Source organism: Dendrobium catenatum, unplaced genomic scaffold (assembly GCF_001605985.2).
Source record: "Dendrobium catenatum unplaced genomic scaffold, ASM160598v2 fragScaff_scaffold_1684, whole genome shotgun sequence".
NCBI classification, from domain to species: domain Eukaryota; kingdom Viridiplantae; phylum Streptophyta; class Magnoliopsida; order Asparagales; family Orchidaceae; genus Dendrobium; species Dendrobium catenatum.
Genome location: NW_021320146.1, coordinates 161,995 through 175,067, shown reverse-complemented (window position 1 = coordinate 175,067; position 13,073 = coordinate 161,995). Strand labels below are relative to the sequence as shown.

Sequence of the window (13,073 nt, the reverse complement as noted above, 5' to 3'; positions counted from 1 at the left end):
GAAGGCTTCCCAAAAAAAAAAACTTTTCTTTTTTTTTTTTACCAAACCAGTCGAGCTCTTTAAAAGCTCAGATCAGGACTAGGTAAGGAGTCGGGCTCCAGAGAAGAAGCCGATCGCTCCTTTCGCATGCAGGGAGCCGCTTGCACGCAGGAGGCTTCTCTTCCGGTCGGATCGGGACGCCTTCGACGATCGGGACTAGGCAAGGCTTCTCTTCCAGTCATATCGGAACGCCTTCGTCGATCGGGACTAGGAAAGATCGAGCGGTCGACTTCCCAAGTCGCGCGCGTGGATCAGTCGAAATCGCACGCAGGGCGATCGAGCGGTCTTTCCCTTTCTGTTGGATCGGGAGACTCTTCTTCGGCTCCTGTGTGGCTGTTCGACTAGGCTCCTTCGGCCTTCCTCTCCGATCGGAAGTTCCAATCAGAAGTTCCGATCGAGTCGCTCCTTCCGTCCGAGTCTGCAGCGATCAAGTTCGGATGCGAGCTTCTACTTTTCTCTTTCTCATCCGACGATCTAGGATCGTTGTTCTTCAACGGCAATTAAGGCCGTTGGCTCTGATACCATGTTAAATTGAGAGGAACGAGAGGGAAAAGCTTGAAATTATTCATTACAATCTTCCCTATTTATAGATCTATACAAGATATCCTAATGAGGAAATAATAAATTGCAGATTTAATACATAAATAATACATAAAAAATCTTTCCTAAATTTGTTCCTTCATTTTGACGTGATTCATGAGAGTATCCCACGGATTGGTCTTTGTGTCCTTCAGATCTTTTGCACTGGGAACGGCTGGATTTCAACAGTTAGGAAGGGTAAATCAATGAATAATTATAATATAGAATTGATTGGAGTGAAATCTATTTAAGATAAGGTAATTTGAAATAGATTTAGGTAGTTTGGAATTGAACATTGAGGTATAAAGCACACCAATATATGTTCTTCTTCTGTGGAGTTTGAATAAGGTATTGGTTGAAGATAATTGGTGGTTTTATTGATAAGAATATCGATGCATATGTCAAATATATTCTGTTTAATTTCACTTCGTTGGTCTATGAATAATTAAACTGACATGTTGAGATGTATGTGTTTCATGTTTTTGTTTTTTTTTTTTTGCTGAATGCTTCTCTTGTAAATTAGGGGAGTTGGCTTCTTAAGGTATTTTGAAGTGAAGCAGCTGCCCAATTTTCTTCTCGCATCTCCCATATTGGCTATTGCCATTGCCTCAGTTATTTATTATGCAAGCTTATTGCAGCAAACTCTTCAGTCATACAGAATGGCTTCTGATTCTATGACAGATCCACATGGGAAAGATAATTGTCAAGAAATAATATATTCAGATAATAGTTCTGCTTCTGTGGAGTTCAAAGGTATTTGATGCTTATAATAGATGCTTCAATAGCACTGGGGAGTACTTTCTTCTTCAGTATGACTAACCTCTTCTAATATTTTTACTGTTAAACTTGATGCAAACAATGCGGTCCAACACAGCTTTCACAAGCTGCTTAAGCATTTGGTGGATTTCAGGAATTACTTTTCGAGGAAATATCTTTGCTTTTGGTTACTCTCAGAGTCTCAGTAAACCACTGATTTATTTCTCATTTATAATCAAAGAATATGTATGTTCTGAAACAGGAAATCATAAATTACAAAGGAGGAAAAGTGCGTTTAAAGCAAGCGCTTCTGAGAAGTTTCATTATGCGAAGCATGAAATGGATTCTTTCATTAAATTTAAGCAAGGATACTGTTCAGTCTTGGTTTTCCCATTCATTCTTCATCTGGGGTTCATGACATTTATTGCATTTTTTGTAATGCACGTTCAGGTCAGGAATGTTTTTTTTTTCACACTTTATTTTTGCAGGATGCATTAAAATTTCATCATGGTTCTTTTTTTTTTTTCTATTATTGATGGCTTTTATGGAGCAAGCAATGAAGTAATGAGTAATTAACTCCATTGTGATCTGAAGGTCATGGGTTCAGATCATGAAAATAGCTGTCTGGGTAGTGGGGTAAATATGCAATACAGTAAATGAACCCCTCCCATGTACCACATTGGCTTTACCTTTTATTATATCCATGCAGTACTTCCCTAGCTCATAAAAGCAGAAGAATTTGATAGGAAGTACTTAAATATTTCAAGTAAAACCTAACACTATTAGTAAAAACAGCAAAAAAACAATACACAACTCCAATGGAAAACAGCAAAAACAGTAATTTTATTGGAAAATCTGTGGAAAAACACTTGTAATTCACTAGTAGAAGAAGAAAAACAGCAATATACAATCCTCTATTCGAAATGAGGATCTATCTCTCCCAAATCTCTAGATACCGCTAGAGCCCAAAATAAACCTAAACCTAAGAGATCCCAAATTCAAGAGGCCCTAACCCTAGGAAAACAAATTATTTAATGCATACAAATCAAAAGGAAATCTCTAAACTTTCCCTACTTTTAAATTTCCCTCCTAACTCCCTAAGAAATCCTTCCAAATTGGTTATGTGAAGACCGAGCGGTTGGCTCCTGCTACAGGAGGCGTAGACTTCCGCCGAACTTCGCATGAGCCGGTCCAGTCGGACCGGCTGGACCGGTCTAATAGAATCCTCTTCATTTACCTATATATCGAAGTCTCTATTGCTTGCCATTGAAATACAATTGCTCCTTTTTTTTTTGTACTAGGGAATTTCTTTTGTTTATTCCTTTCACTGGAGCATGTAAAATTCCTTCATCTATTAATGCTAATTGTTTTGGATTTTTTATATTAAATTAAATGAAGATATTTTTTTAAAACACTCAAAACAAACTTTGTGTTTTTTAGGCTCATTCAATATTTTCTTTTTAAAAGAAAAAAAAATTATCCTCGCCACCACCCGCCGCCACTAGGTCACTGCCACGGTTAGCCGCCATCGTTGTCGGTCATCACCATCTATATACTATTTCATATTAAAACATAAAAAAAAAAACTCAAATGTGATCCTAAACAGCTTCTAAACTTCTTAAAATTGTACCTTATTTTTGAGTAATATCTCCTTTTGCAGGTGGCTACAAGATTTTTGTCTGCCAGCCCACCTATTTACTGGTTTGCTTCATATGTGATGCTCTCTCCAGGCACTACTTCAAGAAGAGTAGGTTTTGTGATTTGGTCTTACTCCATTGCTTACATTCTTCTTGGTAGTCTGCTCTTCTCAAACTTCTACCCATTCACATGATAAATAGATTAAAAATTTCTCTCTTCGAGATTACGAATGGCTTGATTGACATTGGAAGCTATATCAGTTAGCGCTCAAAAAATCATTTTTCAACGATATTGATGAAAAACTCATTTTGTTTGAAAGCTTAGAGCTTTGCATATCTTTGCTTGGGGAAATTATTCTACTCCGAATGTAGAGGATCGTCTGGATGTTACGTATGGACTGCGTATGAACTGAGTATGGACAGTGTATTTATTGTGTATTTGTAGATATGCAGCAAATACTAAGTCAATCATTAGTTGTGAGTATTTATTGAGTATTTTTTGTATGTCTATAAATACGCAGGCTATATACAGTCCATACTCAGTTCATACGCAGCATCCAGACGATCCTCTACGTTCAGAGTCTGCATAGAATAATTTCTCCTTTGCTTGGTAGCTGATAGCATATGCGGTTTGTGAGATCTTGTAGTGTACAGATCATGGCTTTTATTACTTGTGAAGCCTGATGGGAGATGAAGGCTACAGCTGAAAAGCCATTTATATTCTGGATTTCAATAATTTGGCTTGTTAGAATATAGACTGTAGAATGGTTGCAAGAGTGGGTACTACACTGCCCAATCAACAGACCAATAAAACTATAAAATGGTCTCTACTCTACGATAGTAATATGTGGAATGCTTGGCCCAAAATCTCAAAGGGTGCTGAGTTGGAATACCATTCTAAGGATTCTTGTGGTCTTCGTCTTCTGAAAAATCTAGCTACAGGAGAACTGTAACAAAGAGCTCTCCCCCCTTTTCTGCCTGACTCTTTGGTCTTCAGAATGCTGGTTTTAAGAACGAGTGATTGTCCTTCTCAGACCCTTACTGCCCAACCGGAGAGCGGACAGCTAATGCCTTCCACTTATTGAACAGGGTCTATGGTCGGTCCGTGACCCCTGGATGCCGAAGGCGTCCTTGGGGCGATCTCGCAGTTTCTACGGGGTGGAGACGATGGGGTCGGTCCATGGATTTTCCTTCCTTTTGCCACATTTCGCTCAAAGGGTTGAACTATGTAATAGGCTGCTAAGCGTTTACCCAGTAGAATTCCTCAGCCTTTACTATGTCTAGTGGGTTATATCAATCTTGTGTATGGTTTCATTTAGCATTTCTTTTTTTTTTTTTTTTTTTTTTTTTTTTTTTTTTTCTTTTTCTTATACATTCATTCAACTTGGACTCTTCTCTTACTTTTGATGCTGCTTAACAATAATATCAAATTTTTATAGTGTTAACAATTAGCTTGAGTAGCAGGCGCTATAGCGAAACTGATTGCAAAATAGGATAAATCGGTCACATTAAGATTACCCTATGGGGAGGTCCGTTTGATATCCAAAAATTGTTTAGCAACAGTTAGACAAATAGGTAATGATGGGGGTGAAACAAAATAGTTTGAGTAGGGGTCGGTTATATAAATTATTTCTCTATTGAGTCCAGAGAAGAGTCAAATTTTCATTTAAATTTAATAATAACCAAGTTTTTTTAGGTCTACCTAAAAGGCCAAATTTAATATATCTATTCTTCTAATCAGATCATTGAAATGCTGTTAAAACTATTATACAACTAATATTTTTTATTTGAATGATTGATATTGTTAAGGGTGAATGGTAATCAAATTGCAATGAATAAAATTGTGCAAATATATCCCAAAATAATTTAAGTTTTAGCTGGCCATGTATTTATCGTTTAGTTAATTGCATATAATGTTCCAAGAGCTTTTTTACATAATTATATTTGAAGTTTGTTTATATAAATTTATAATCAAATAGGTTTTTGTTGATTGCGTTAAGTAGTAAGTCTCTTTGGCAAAATAATTTCATTATATTTTTTTAGTAATATCTTTACAATTCAAAGCTCCTAATTTTAAAGGGATATATTTCTCCTTCTTTTTTCATATTTTTAAAAAAAATTTAGCTACGATGCAACAAAATTTATTTATTGGAACATCCTTTCTTAAGGAAGAATAGGGGTTCAAATTTTATTTATGCTTGAGATAATTTTTTTATTGTCTTTTAAAATAATTTTTAAATAAAATTTTTTTTGAATTAAAAAATTTTATACTAAAAATTTATTTTATAAAACATTATCAAAGATTTCTCAAATGAAGCATTACTATAAGTTTTAAAATCTTATAATTAATTAAGTTATTTTTATATTATATTCATGTAACGCAGATCAACAATACCTCTCTCTCTCTCTCTCTCTCTCTCTCTCATTCATCTCAATTATTTCTGCCCTAATAATATTAGGGCGAATGCAATAATATAAAATGAAAATACCATAATTGTTTAGCACAACTCACAAACTTGGAACAAAAAAAAAAGCATAAGCTCTTATCTCAAGCATATATAAAATACATCAGGAATCTGATCCTCCATTATTATATGCTTATAGCTTCTAAAGCACGCCATAATCTACCTAATTACGCTGGCCGCCGGCGATCTTCGAGGCCTCAAGATCCGCTGCTTCCTGAAGCAAGCTAAGCCCTCCATCCTCGTCCGCCTCTAGCGCAATCTGAACGGGAGAAGTGCCAAGTCCATCGGCGATGGCGAGGAGTATCTTCTTCATCTCGGATCGGAACTCGGCGAGATCGACGGTGCCGTTCTGGTCGATATCGAACTGTTCAAAGATGGAATCGTAGAGGGCTGATATCTGATCCGAAGGCGTAACGGTGTCGAGGCCGAAATCAGTTTCGGTGAGCCGAAAAGTTTCGAGGGCGCGACGGAGCTCGGAGCGAGAGAGGACACCGTCGCCGTTGAGGTCGAGGGCGGCGAAGCGCCCGTCGATGCTTTTGTTGAAGGCGGTTTCGTCGCCGACGAAGGATCGGACGGTGGTGCCGTCAAGGATTACTACGCTCATTTTGGGAAAATGGAGTTGGTTGGATTGCTAGAGATTGGGGATTGGAGGTGGGAGCTTATCCTTTTTGGCTGGAATATATTTGCAGATAGAATTACAGGAATGCCACTGTTATGAGTAGGTGGGCCGTGGAGGATGGGGGTTGGGTTGACAAACGGGTAATTATATAAATGCTCATTTTTCTTGAACTTTATTATTATTATTATTATTATTATTATTATTATAGAATTTATATACATAACATTTAAAATTAACACATTTAAATATTTAGAATTGATATTGGATGACTTTTTTATTACTTTTTACAAGCAATTTTTTAGTTAAAACTTTAATTTTTTTACTAGAAAATTGTTTTAAGAAACAGTAAGATAGCTGTAATTTTTTTTATTAGAAAATTATTTTAAGAAACAGTAAGATAACTATCCCAAACGAAGCCTAATGTTTCGTTTGAGATGGCTTTCTTCATGCTTTATACAACAATTTTTTAATACAAAAATTTCTTGAATTTAAAATTTTGGTATTAAAAAATCATTTTAAAAGGTATTATGAAAGCTGTCCCAAACGAATCCTTAATCTATCAATCCGCTCGCATTTTTTTCACGAAAATATGAGAAAGAATTGCCTTAAATTATTTAATCCCATAAAACATCAACCTTACCTCTGTTAGAAGAGTAGATGTAATAGAATTTACATAGGTTCAAAAAGGTAAATGCAGACCTAAAAAAACTTGATTATAAATATTAGAAATGACATTTTTTGTCAAATTTAAATGAGAAGTTGACCCTTAATCATTAATCATTATGTGCGGACGTCGGACGGTGTTTGACGTCGAATGCCGTCCGGAGACTAATCAAAATGCGTCACATCACTTATGTGCTCAGTACTGCGGCTCGGCACCGCTGATGTGACGCATTCTGATTGATCTCCGAATGACATTATGTGTTAACTGCCTTACAATAATTATTGAGCAGTAAACGTTAATACAGCAAGGTAAAAGGTAGGTTCATCTACAAATTCTAATATCTGAAACGAATGACCTGCAGCTGCTTTTTCTAAAGCAGTTTTTTCAGGCAACTCGGAAGTCACCCTATCTGGATAGAGTTGACGGTGGCTCCCTTCAATTACATCTCTTCCTTGGTCAAAGCAGATTAATAATCTACAACCTGTAGAAATAGTTGTTTTTTAGTTAATAATCTTATCAACCTGAATATAGAGGAAATGGAAGCAAAGGGATGCCTGGGTTTGACTATTTCTAATAATAATAATAATAATAATAGAATCAAAATGTTCGACATAAATTTCAGAGTAAAAAATCACTCATAAAAAATATCCGAAAGTCATTCGGAATCTTCAAGCAATCTAAAATTTTTTTAATTAAAAAATTATTTTAGAAAACAGTAAAAAAATTGTTACAAACGAATCTTAAAGTTTCCTTTTGGAATAATTTTCTTTTTTTTTTTTAAAGCCGTTTTTTACTTAGTAAAATTGAGGTGCAATCAATTCAAGATTTGGTAGTCAAATCCCTTTAAAGGAAATGCTTGATTGTAAGAACTAAAGAAAGCCACAACAATTAAAAACGATACCATCCAAATTTAACCAAATAAAAGTCTAGCTTGACCGTCGGTTGATCCAACAAATGAAACGTAGCAAAACGTTGATTAAATTTGTTATAGACAACAAGAATAATGCTATAAAAACAAATATTTGATGGAATAAAGAACTCATGACATATTAGAGACTCAAAAGACAAAATATCCTCACTACAATCCTCTAATAAAGAAAATATGCAAGGATTTTGTGAATGCGGTGATGAAGTCCTAATAATCAATGATTTAGACAGCTATAAACTCTGAGCTATGCCTCAGCAACTTCTTAATCCATATTATCTTCACACAAAGCTACTTAACCAACACCTGCTCTTTTGAAGCTAAACGTTTTGAGCATTTTGTCCTCTTGGAAGACATTATTTATCTTTAAAAGCTCTTCATTTGATAAATTGCCTACACCTTGATAACTATATGATACATAAATTTGAAAATTTTCTCCACCATATATTTTCCTAAACCACAATGCTTAAATTCAAACCTCATCAAAGGCGCCTACTTGGCAAGAACATTGATATCCGAAATGAGGACAAATGACATTTTAATTATCCATGAACGAAATAGTTTCCTAGAATGGGATTGCTCAAACAAATATTTGTAAACTCATTCAAAAGTTGAATGATAAGAGGAAATCCCTCATCGAATAGCATTTCTACAAAAGCATGGCATGCGAAGCTTGACTTTATTTGGTAATGTTGTGCTGTATCAGGTTAATTTAACAAAGAAAGACAAGATGTTCCAAGTAAAATCTTCCTGATAATGAATCCCATTAACATGGTGAGGACTCTGGGTAGAGATATTCATTGTATATTTCCCAAAAAAGCAAAATTGTGGTATGTTAGACATGCAATAAGCAATTGAGAAGTAAGGCATACAGAAATGGTAAAGACATACAAGTTTAAACATGTAGTTGTCATATTTTTCAAACCACTCAAATGGAAAGAAAAGAAATGTTAGCATTGACATGGATTCATTTCAAAGTATGAAATGTCGCAAAAGAACAAATCACATCGCAGTTTGATTCAAACTAGCATAGAAAGTGGAGCAATTTAAGAAAAGCTCGTTTCTTTTTGCATCACATGTAATAATGTGCATGTAGTATCTTCTCTGAAACTTCTTCTGATAGAGATTGATGGAATGGGGCATATTGTAGAAGAGGAAAGAAAAGCATGAAAATATCAAGAAAATCTCTTGATCATAACAGAAGTAATGAATTTCATACCACTAGTTAGGAAGGTTGAATCAAAAGGTAGTCGAGTAAGGATAGATATACTAAAGATCAAACTCATTTTTAACCAAAAAACTTAAGCATATGGATAAAAGCGAAACACTTAATATTTATAAACCAACATTATTTTCAATTGTATGATGAGAAAACTAAACCTAAAGTCCCATGTGCCTTAACATGCGGGGGAAGGCACTGGGCATTGACAGAGAGAGGGCAAGAAGAGGCCCATAACACCAACCAACACTTGTACGCATAAGCATGAGCTACCAACATATAAACTTTAAAAGCTAAACTAAAACAAGAACCAACAAGCAACAAACCTCAAACATACATGGCTTGATGGAAGTCTAAAACAAATATTGAGGACGGATGAAAGTCTAAAACAAATCTTGAGGACGGATGCACACAAACAAGTTATGAGTTGATCTCTGCTAGAATGTCCGGGCAATATTTTGCAGGCCTTATCATCTCAGAAGTGTTATACCCTTGTAGAGGGCATTAAGACTTACAATATAAATTCCTTGTGAAACCATCCATTGGATTATTTCTCAATTGACTAATGTTTCCTCGATAAACAGGCACAAAGTGAGCTCGCATCTACCCTAACCATCCCTTTTGTTTAATATCAATCACATTAGCCTCTATTGAATGGCACATCAAGTCTAATCCTTGTTTGTATGCTCAAAACTTCATTCACAGGCATCCAGCAAGCCTCAGTGCCTTTAGGTTGAAATTGGATATATCACAATAATAATAAAACAGAACCCATAATTTATCTGTGATCTGGCCATTCCGAAGATGCATTAAGGAATAAATGCCCATATAAAAACGCAGCAATTCATTATGGAGAAAAGGGGACAGACCTGGAGAGCAACGGCTGCCAACCGAGCTGAGAAGCTGATCCAAGGGCACGCCCATGCCAGGAAAATAGCACACAAACATCGCATCAAACCGCGAAAACCTCTCTGGTAAGGCTGTGATATCTCCTTGCCAACACCTCACATTGTCATACTTTTCCTTGATCATCGCCAGCGCGAAAAGCGACTCGTGGATGATCAGAAGAAGCTCGCAGCTCGGCGCCGACTCCACCAACCGATCAACAAACCACTCACTCCCCATGCACACCAGAACGCGAGATCCCTCTCGGATTGTGGCGGCTGATATGTTCCGGTGGATCTTCCGCCGGCGCTCCTCGTCGGAGTTAACGGCGTCTACGTCGAGAAAGGACCAATCCCTTTCAATGATATCCTCAATGAGAAGCGGGGGCGATGCGGAGGACTCGCTGGAGGAGTGGATGGGGGAGTAGGTGAGGGTTCTTGTATAATTAATCGATTGATTACGAAGGAGGTTGCAGGAGAGCGGAGAGGGAGTTAGGGTTCGGGTTTGGAAATAGTTTTGGGGCGGAAGATAGATGAGAAACGAGGGAGTGGAAGAAAGGCAGAGGGGAAACATGGCGGGTGGAGAGATTTGCAGACTGAGCGCCGACTTTGTGCGACAATTTTGGAGGGACGGCGATTGGTAATATCGAGCGGATACGGAACCCAGGGAATGCAACACGAATAAGAATTTATTAGGGGACAATAATAATGCTTTACAATTTATTTTCAATATATATTATTTATTTTGGAATTATAATATTTTTCTATCATTTAATAGTAGAGTGAATAAAATAATAATAATGATAAGAACCTAAGCTCAATTTAAGGAGAGATTATTCTACAAGATGTTGAAATGTGTTTGGAGGTCAATTCAGAGTTTCAGACGCTCCACATTATCCAATGGTGATGTGGCGCGTCCGGATTGGCCTCCGGACTCATTCAGACAGTGTACATAATAATTTTTACAATTTAAGAGTTGTTTAGCTGAACTTTTTCACTACTTGGTGGGGCAAAAAAGAACTTTTTTTTTATTTACATCCATACCACTTTATTTCATGTTATTTTCATTTCTAGCACTTAAAAATTTAATATTACATGCTTATCACCCATAGAATAAATATGGGTGCATATAAAGAAATATTAAATTTTATAGGGTGGCATGGTTGACAAAATAAAATATATGAGTGATATATTTTATATTAAAATTTTATGAGTGGTAGAAATGTAATATTAAAATTTTAGGTGTTAGATATATAAATAGCATGAAATAAAATGATATGTATATAAATCTCTCCTTTTTTTAGTATTAGACATGCTCTTTAAAATAGTTTTTTTTTTATCTCATTTTATCTTTAAATTGAAAAGCTATTTTGATCTTCTATTTTGGTTGCTTCCCATATTGTTAAGGGGCAAAATATAAGAAGGGGGATTTATATACATATCAATTTATTTCATATTATTATATATCTAACACCTAAAATTTTAATATTACATGTAATATTAAAATTTTAGATATTAGCATGAAATAAACCTCATATAAAAATGTCCACCGAATAACTTTTGTCACCGTACCCCTCCACTTCTAGCGAAATTCCTATATCATCCATCTAAAACTCCTCTCGAGTTCGTCATAGCATCACTTCATCTAGCATTTCAATCTCACCCATATGGCCATATCAAATAGTTTTCAATATATTATACGCATCATGTCAGTGCTGTCATTACTCTCAAGCATTTTAGCTATAAGTAGGATTTAGTAAATCTTGTAATTTTAGATTTATTATGGCTTTATTTTGGGATTATTTTCTTGGTGCTTCTGAATACAGTTTTCTTGTACAAATATCTTAATATTTGTACTAAAAATTTACTTTAAGAAACATTAACAAAACCCTCTCAAATGAATCCTAACTCCTAAGAAAGTTAAAATTTGAAAGCTTTTTGGCATGATAGATGTTATATACTCTTAAATTCTATCGAAGTGTTTGTTAATATTGTTGTGTGCTAGAAAACTTGAGTCGGTAGAGTGTGTGTTTAAAGTCTTAGTAATGTATGAAGATTCAGCACGAACAAATAAAGTAACAAGACCGGATAAATTTTTACATGGGAAACCAAAAAAGAGCAAAAATCATGGGACCTAGCTCAGTTGTAAAATTCATTGTGTAGCAAGTGATATAAAGATCCTCATTTCTTCAATGTTAAAGAATAGAGAGAGAGTATAAAAAATCAAATATGATTGTTAATACCCAATAACATGGTTTGATTTCCCCAGTAGGGATATGGATGTCCACATTTGAAATTTTATTCAAACAACATAGTTAAATATTGTTAATACTCTGAAGATAACAGAGAGTTATGATGTTGGTTCTCAATTGCGATGGTGGTTGTCGGATGCGATAGTTGGTGGTCTTCTACGTTGGAGATAGTTGGAAAGTGCTAGAGAGCTTTGTCTTCTTCTCTCTTTTTCTTTCCTCCTTCATGTGAAGAATAAGAGTTTATTTATAGTTTTTAAGTAGTAACATACTCAGTAAATATGGAGAAGATCCAATATAAATTTGGAGTGTTCTACCCGATCGCTCATAGTGATTCATTCAATAATAGAGCTTTCATCAAATATTTAAATACCATAATGATATCTGAATTAAGTGATATTAGGCTCGTTAGATTCATTTCGTCGAGTCGCTCAATTTGATTATAAGCATGCCATATTTGGAGGTTATCTGTTTACCCCATTAATGATTTGAAGCTTCTAAATAAGCTTTAGTCCCTTGATTCAAGCCCATTTTGACTCGGATTAGAATGATTTTTGTGTCATTGGATCCATCTTGTCAAGACATTTAGTTCAACTGTAAGTTTATAATAATTAGAGTTTGGATGGTCCCAAGTTTAATACGAAAATTTTTTAATTCAAATATGCTAATTAAGGTTATTTTTTAAACGTATCAAATATAATTCAGGATTTAAGTTTGTTAATTCAAATAGTTTTTATGCATGAGAAATTTATAATTTTAATATAACTTTTTAAGGCGAAAAATGAGAATAGTAAATTTTAAAAATAATTGAAAATAGTTATAATGGTTGCATAAAATATCAAAAAAATATATATTTTTATAAATAATTTTATAATTATTTTTACATAAAGGTGCGACTGCCTCAAATAATATTCACATAAATACATGCATTGGCGCACTAGGGGGGATGCTAAAAAAAAACTTAGAACAATGACATAAGCCCACATATAGAACTTAAGCATCTATTATGGTACAACCCTTACGGGCTTTCATTTTTT

At 35.0% G+C, this 13,073-nt stretch overlaps 3 protein-coding genes across 4 annotated transcripts in view; 1 reads left to right on the top strand and 2 right to left on the bottom strand.

The window, feature by feature from the left end:
• LOC110093012 (GPI mannosyltransferase 2-like) overlaps positions 1–4,315 on the top strand; it is a 17,142-nt gene extending 12,827 nt beyond the window's left edge. Inside the window, exons 6-8 of the mRNA XM_020817784.2 lie at positions 1,142–1,371; positions 1,637–1,824; positions 3,035–4,315. Coding sequence (XP_020673443.1) covers positions 1,142–1,371; positions 1,637–1,824; positions 3,035–3,205 — 589 coding nt within the window. The 3' untranslated portion in view covers positions 3,206–4,315. The remainder of the gene's footprint in view (positions 1–1,141; positions 1,372–1,636; positions 1,825–3,034) is intronic.
• Positions 4,316–5,446: 1,131 nt separating this feature from the next.
• On the bottom strand, positions 5,447–6,107 carry LOC110092543. Its single transcript, XM_020817167.2, has one exon. The coding sequence runs from the start codon at positions 6,078–6,080 to the stop codon at positions 5,640–5,642; it is 441 nt and encodes a 146-aa protein (XP_020672826.1). The 5' UTR covers positions 6,081–6,107; the 3' UTR covers positions 5,447–5,639.
• A 662-nt stretch (positions 6,108–6,769) lies between these two features.
• Positions 6,770–10,473, bottom strand: LOC110092605. Of its 2 annotated transcripts, none has more exons than XM_020817270.2 (2): positions 9,773–10,473; positions 6,770–7,240 (listed from the first exon to the last, which is right to left on the bottom strand). In XM_020817270.2, the coding sequence occupies exons 1-2, from the start codon at positions 10,359–10,361 to the stop codon at positions 7,038–7,040; spliced, it is 792 nt and encodes a 263-aa protein (XP_020672929.1). In that variant the 5' UTR covers positions 10,362–10,473; the 3' UTR covers positions 6,770–7,037. The 2 variants fall into 2 exon arrangements, with proteins under 2 accessions (XP_020672929.1, XP_028557212.1); XM_028701379.1 differs by lacking the exon at positions 6,770–7,240 and adding an exon at positions 9,001–9,692.
• Positions 10,474–13,073: the final 2,600 nt, after the last annotated feature.

Bases quoted from the DNA above. Each gene is read 5' to 3' on its own strand.
- LOC110092605 (XM_020817270.2), bottom strand. From the start codon at position 10,361: ATGTTTCCCCTCTGCCTTTCTTCCACTCCCTCGTTTCTCATCTATCTT. The intron at 7,241-9,772 runs GTCTGTCCCCTT...CTATTTCTACAG, and splicing joins TGGCAGCCGTTGCTCTCCAG to GTTGTAGATTATTAATCTGC.
- LOC110092543 (XM_020817167.2), bottom strand. From the start codon at position 6,080: ATGAGCGTAGTAATCCTTGACGGCACCACCGTCCGATCCTTCGTCGGC.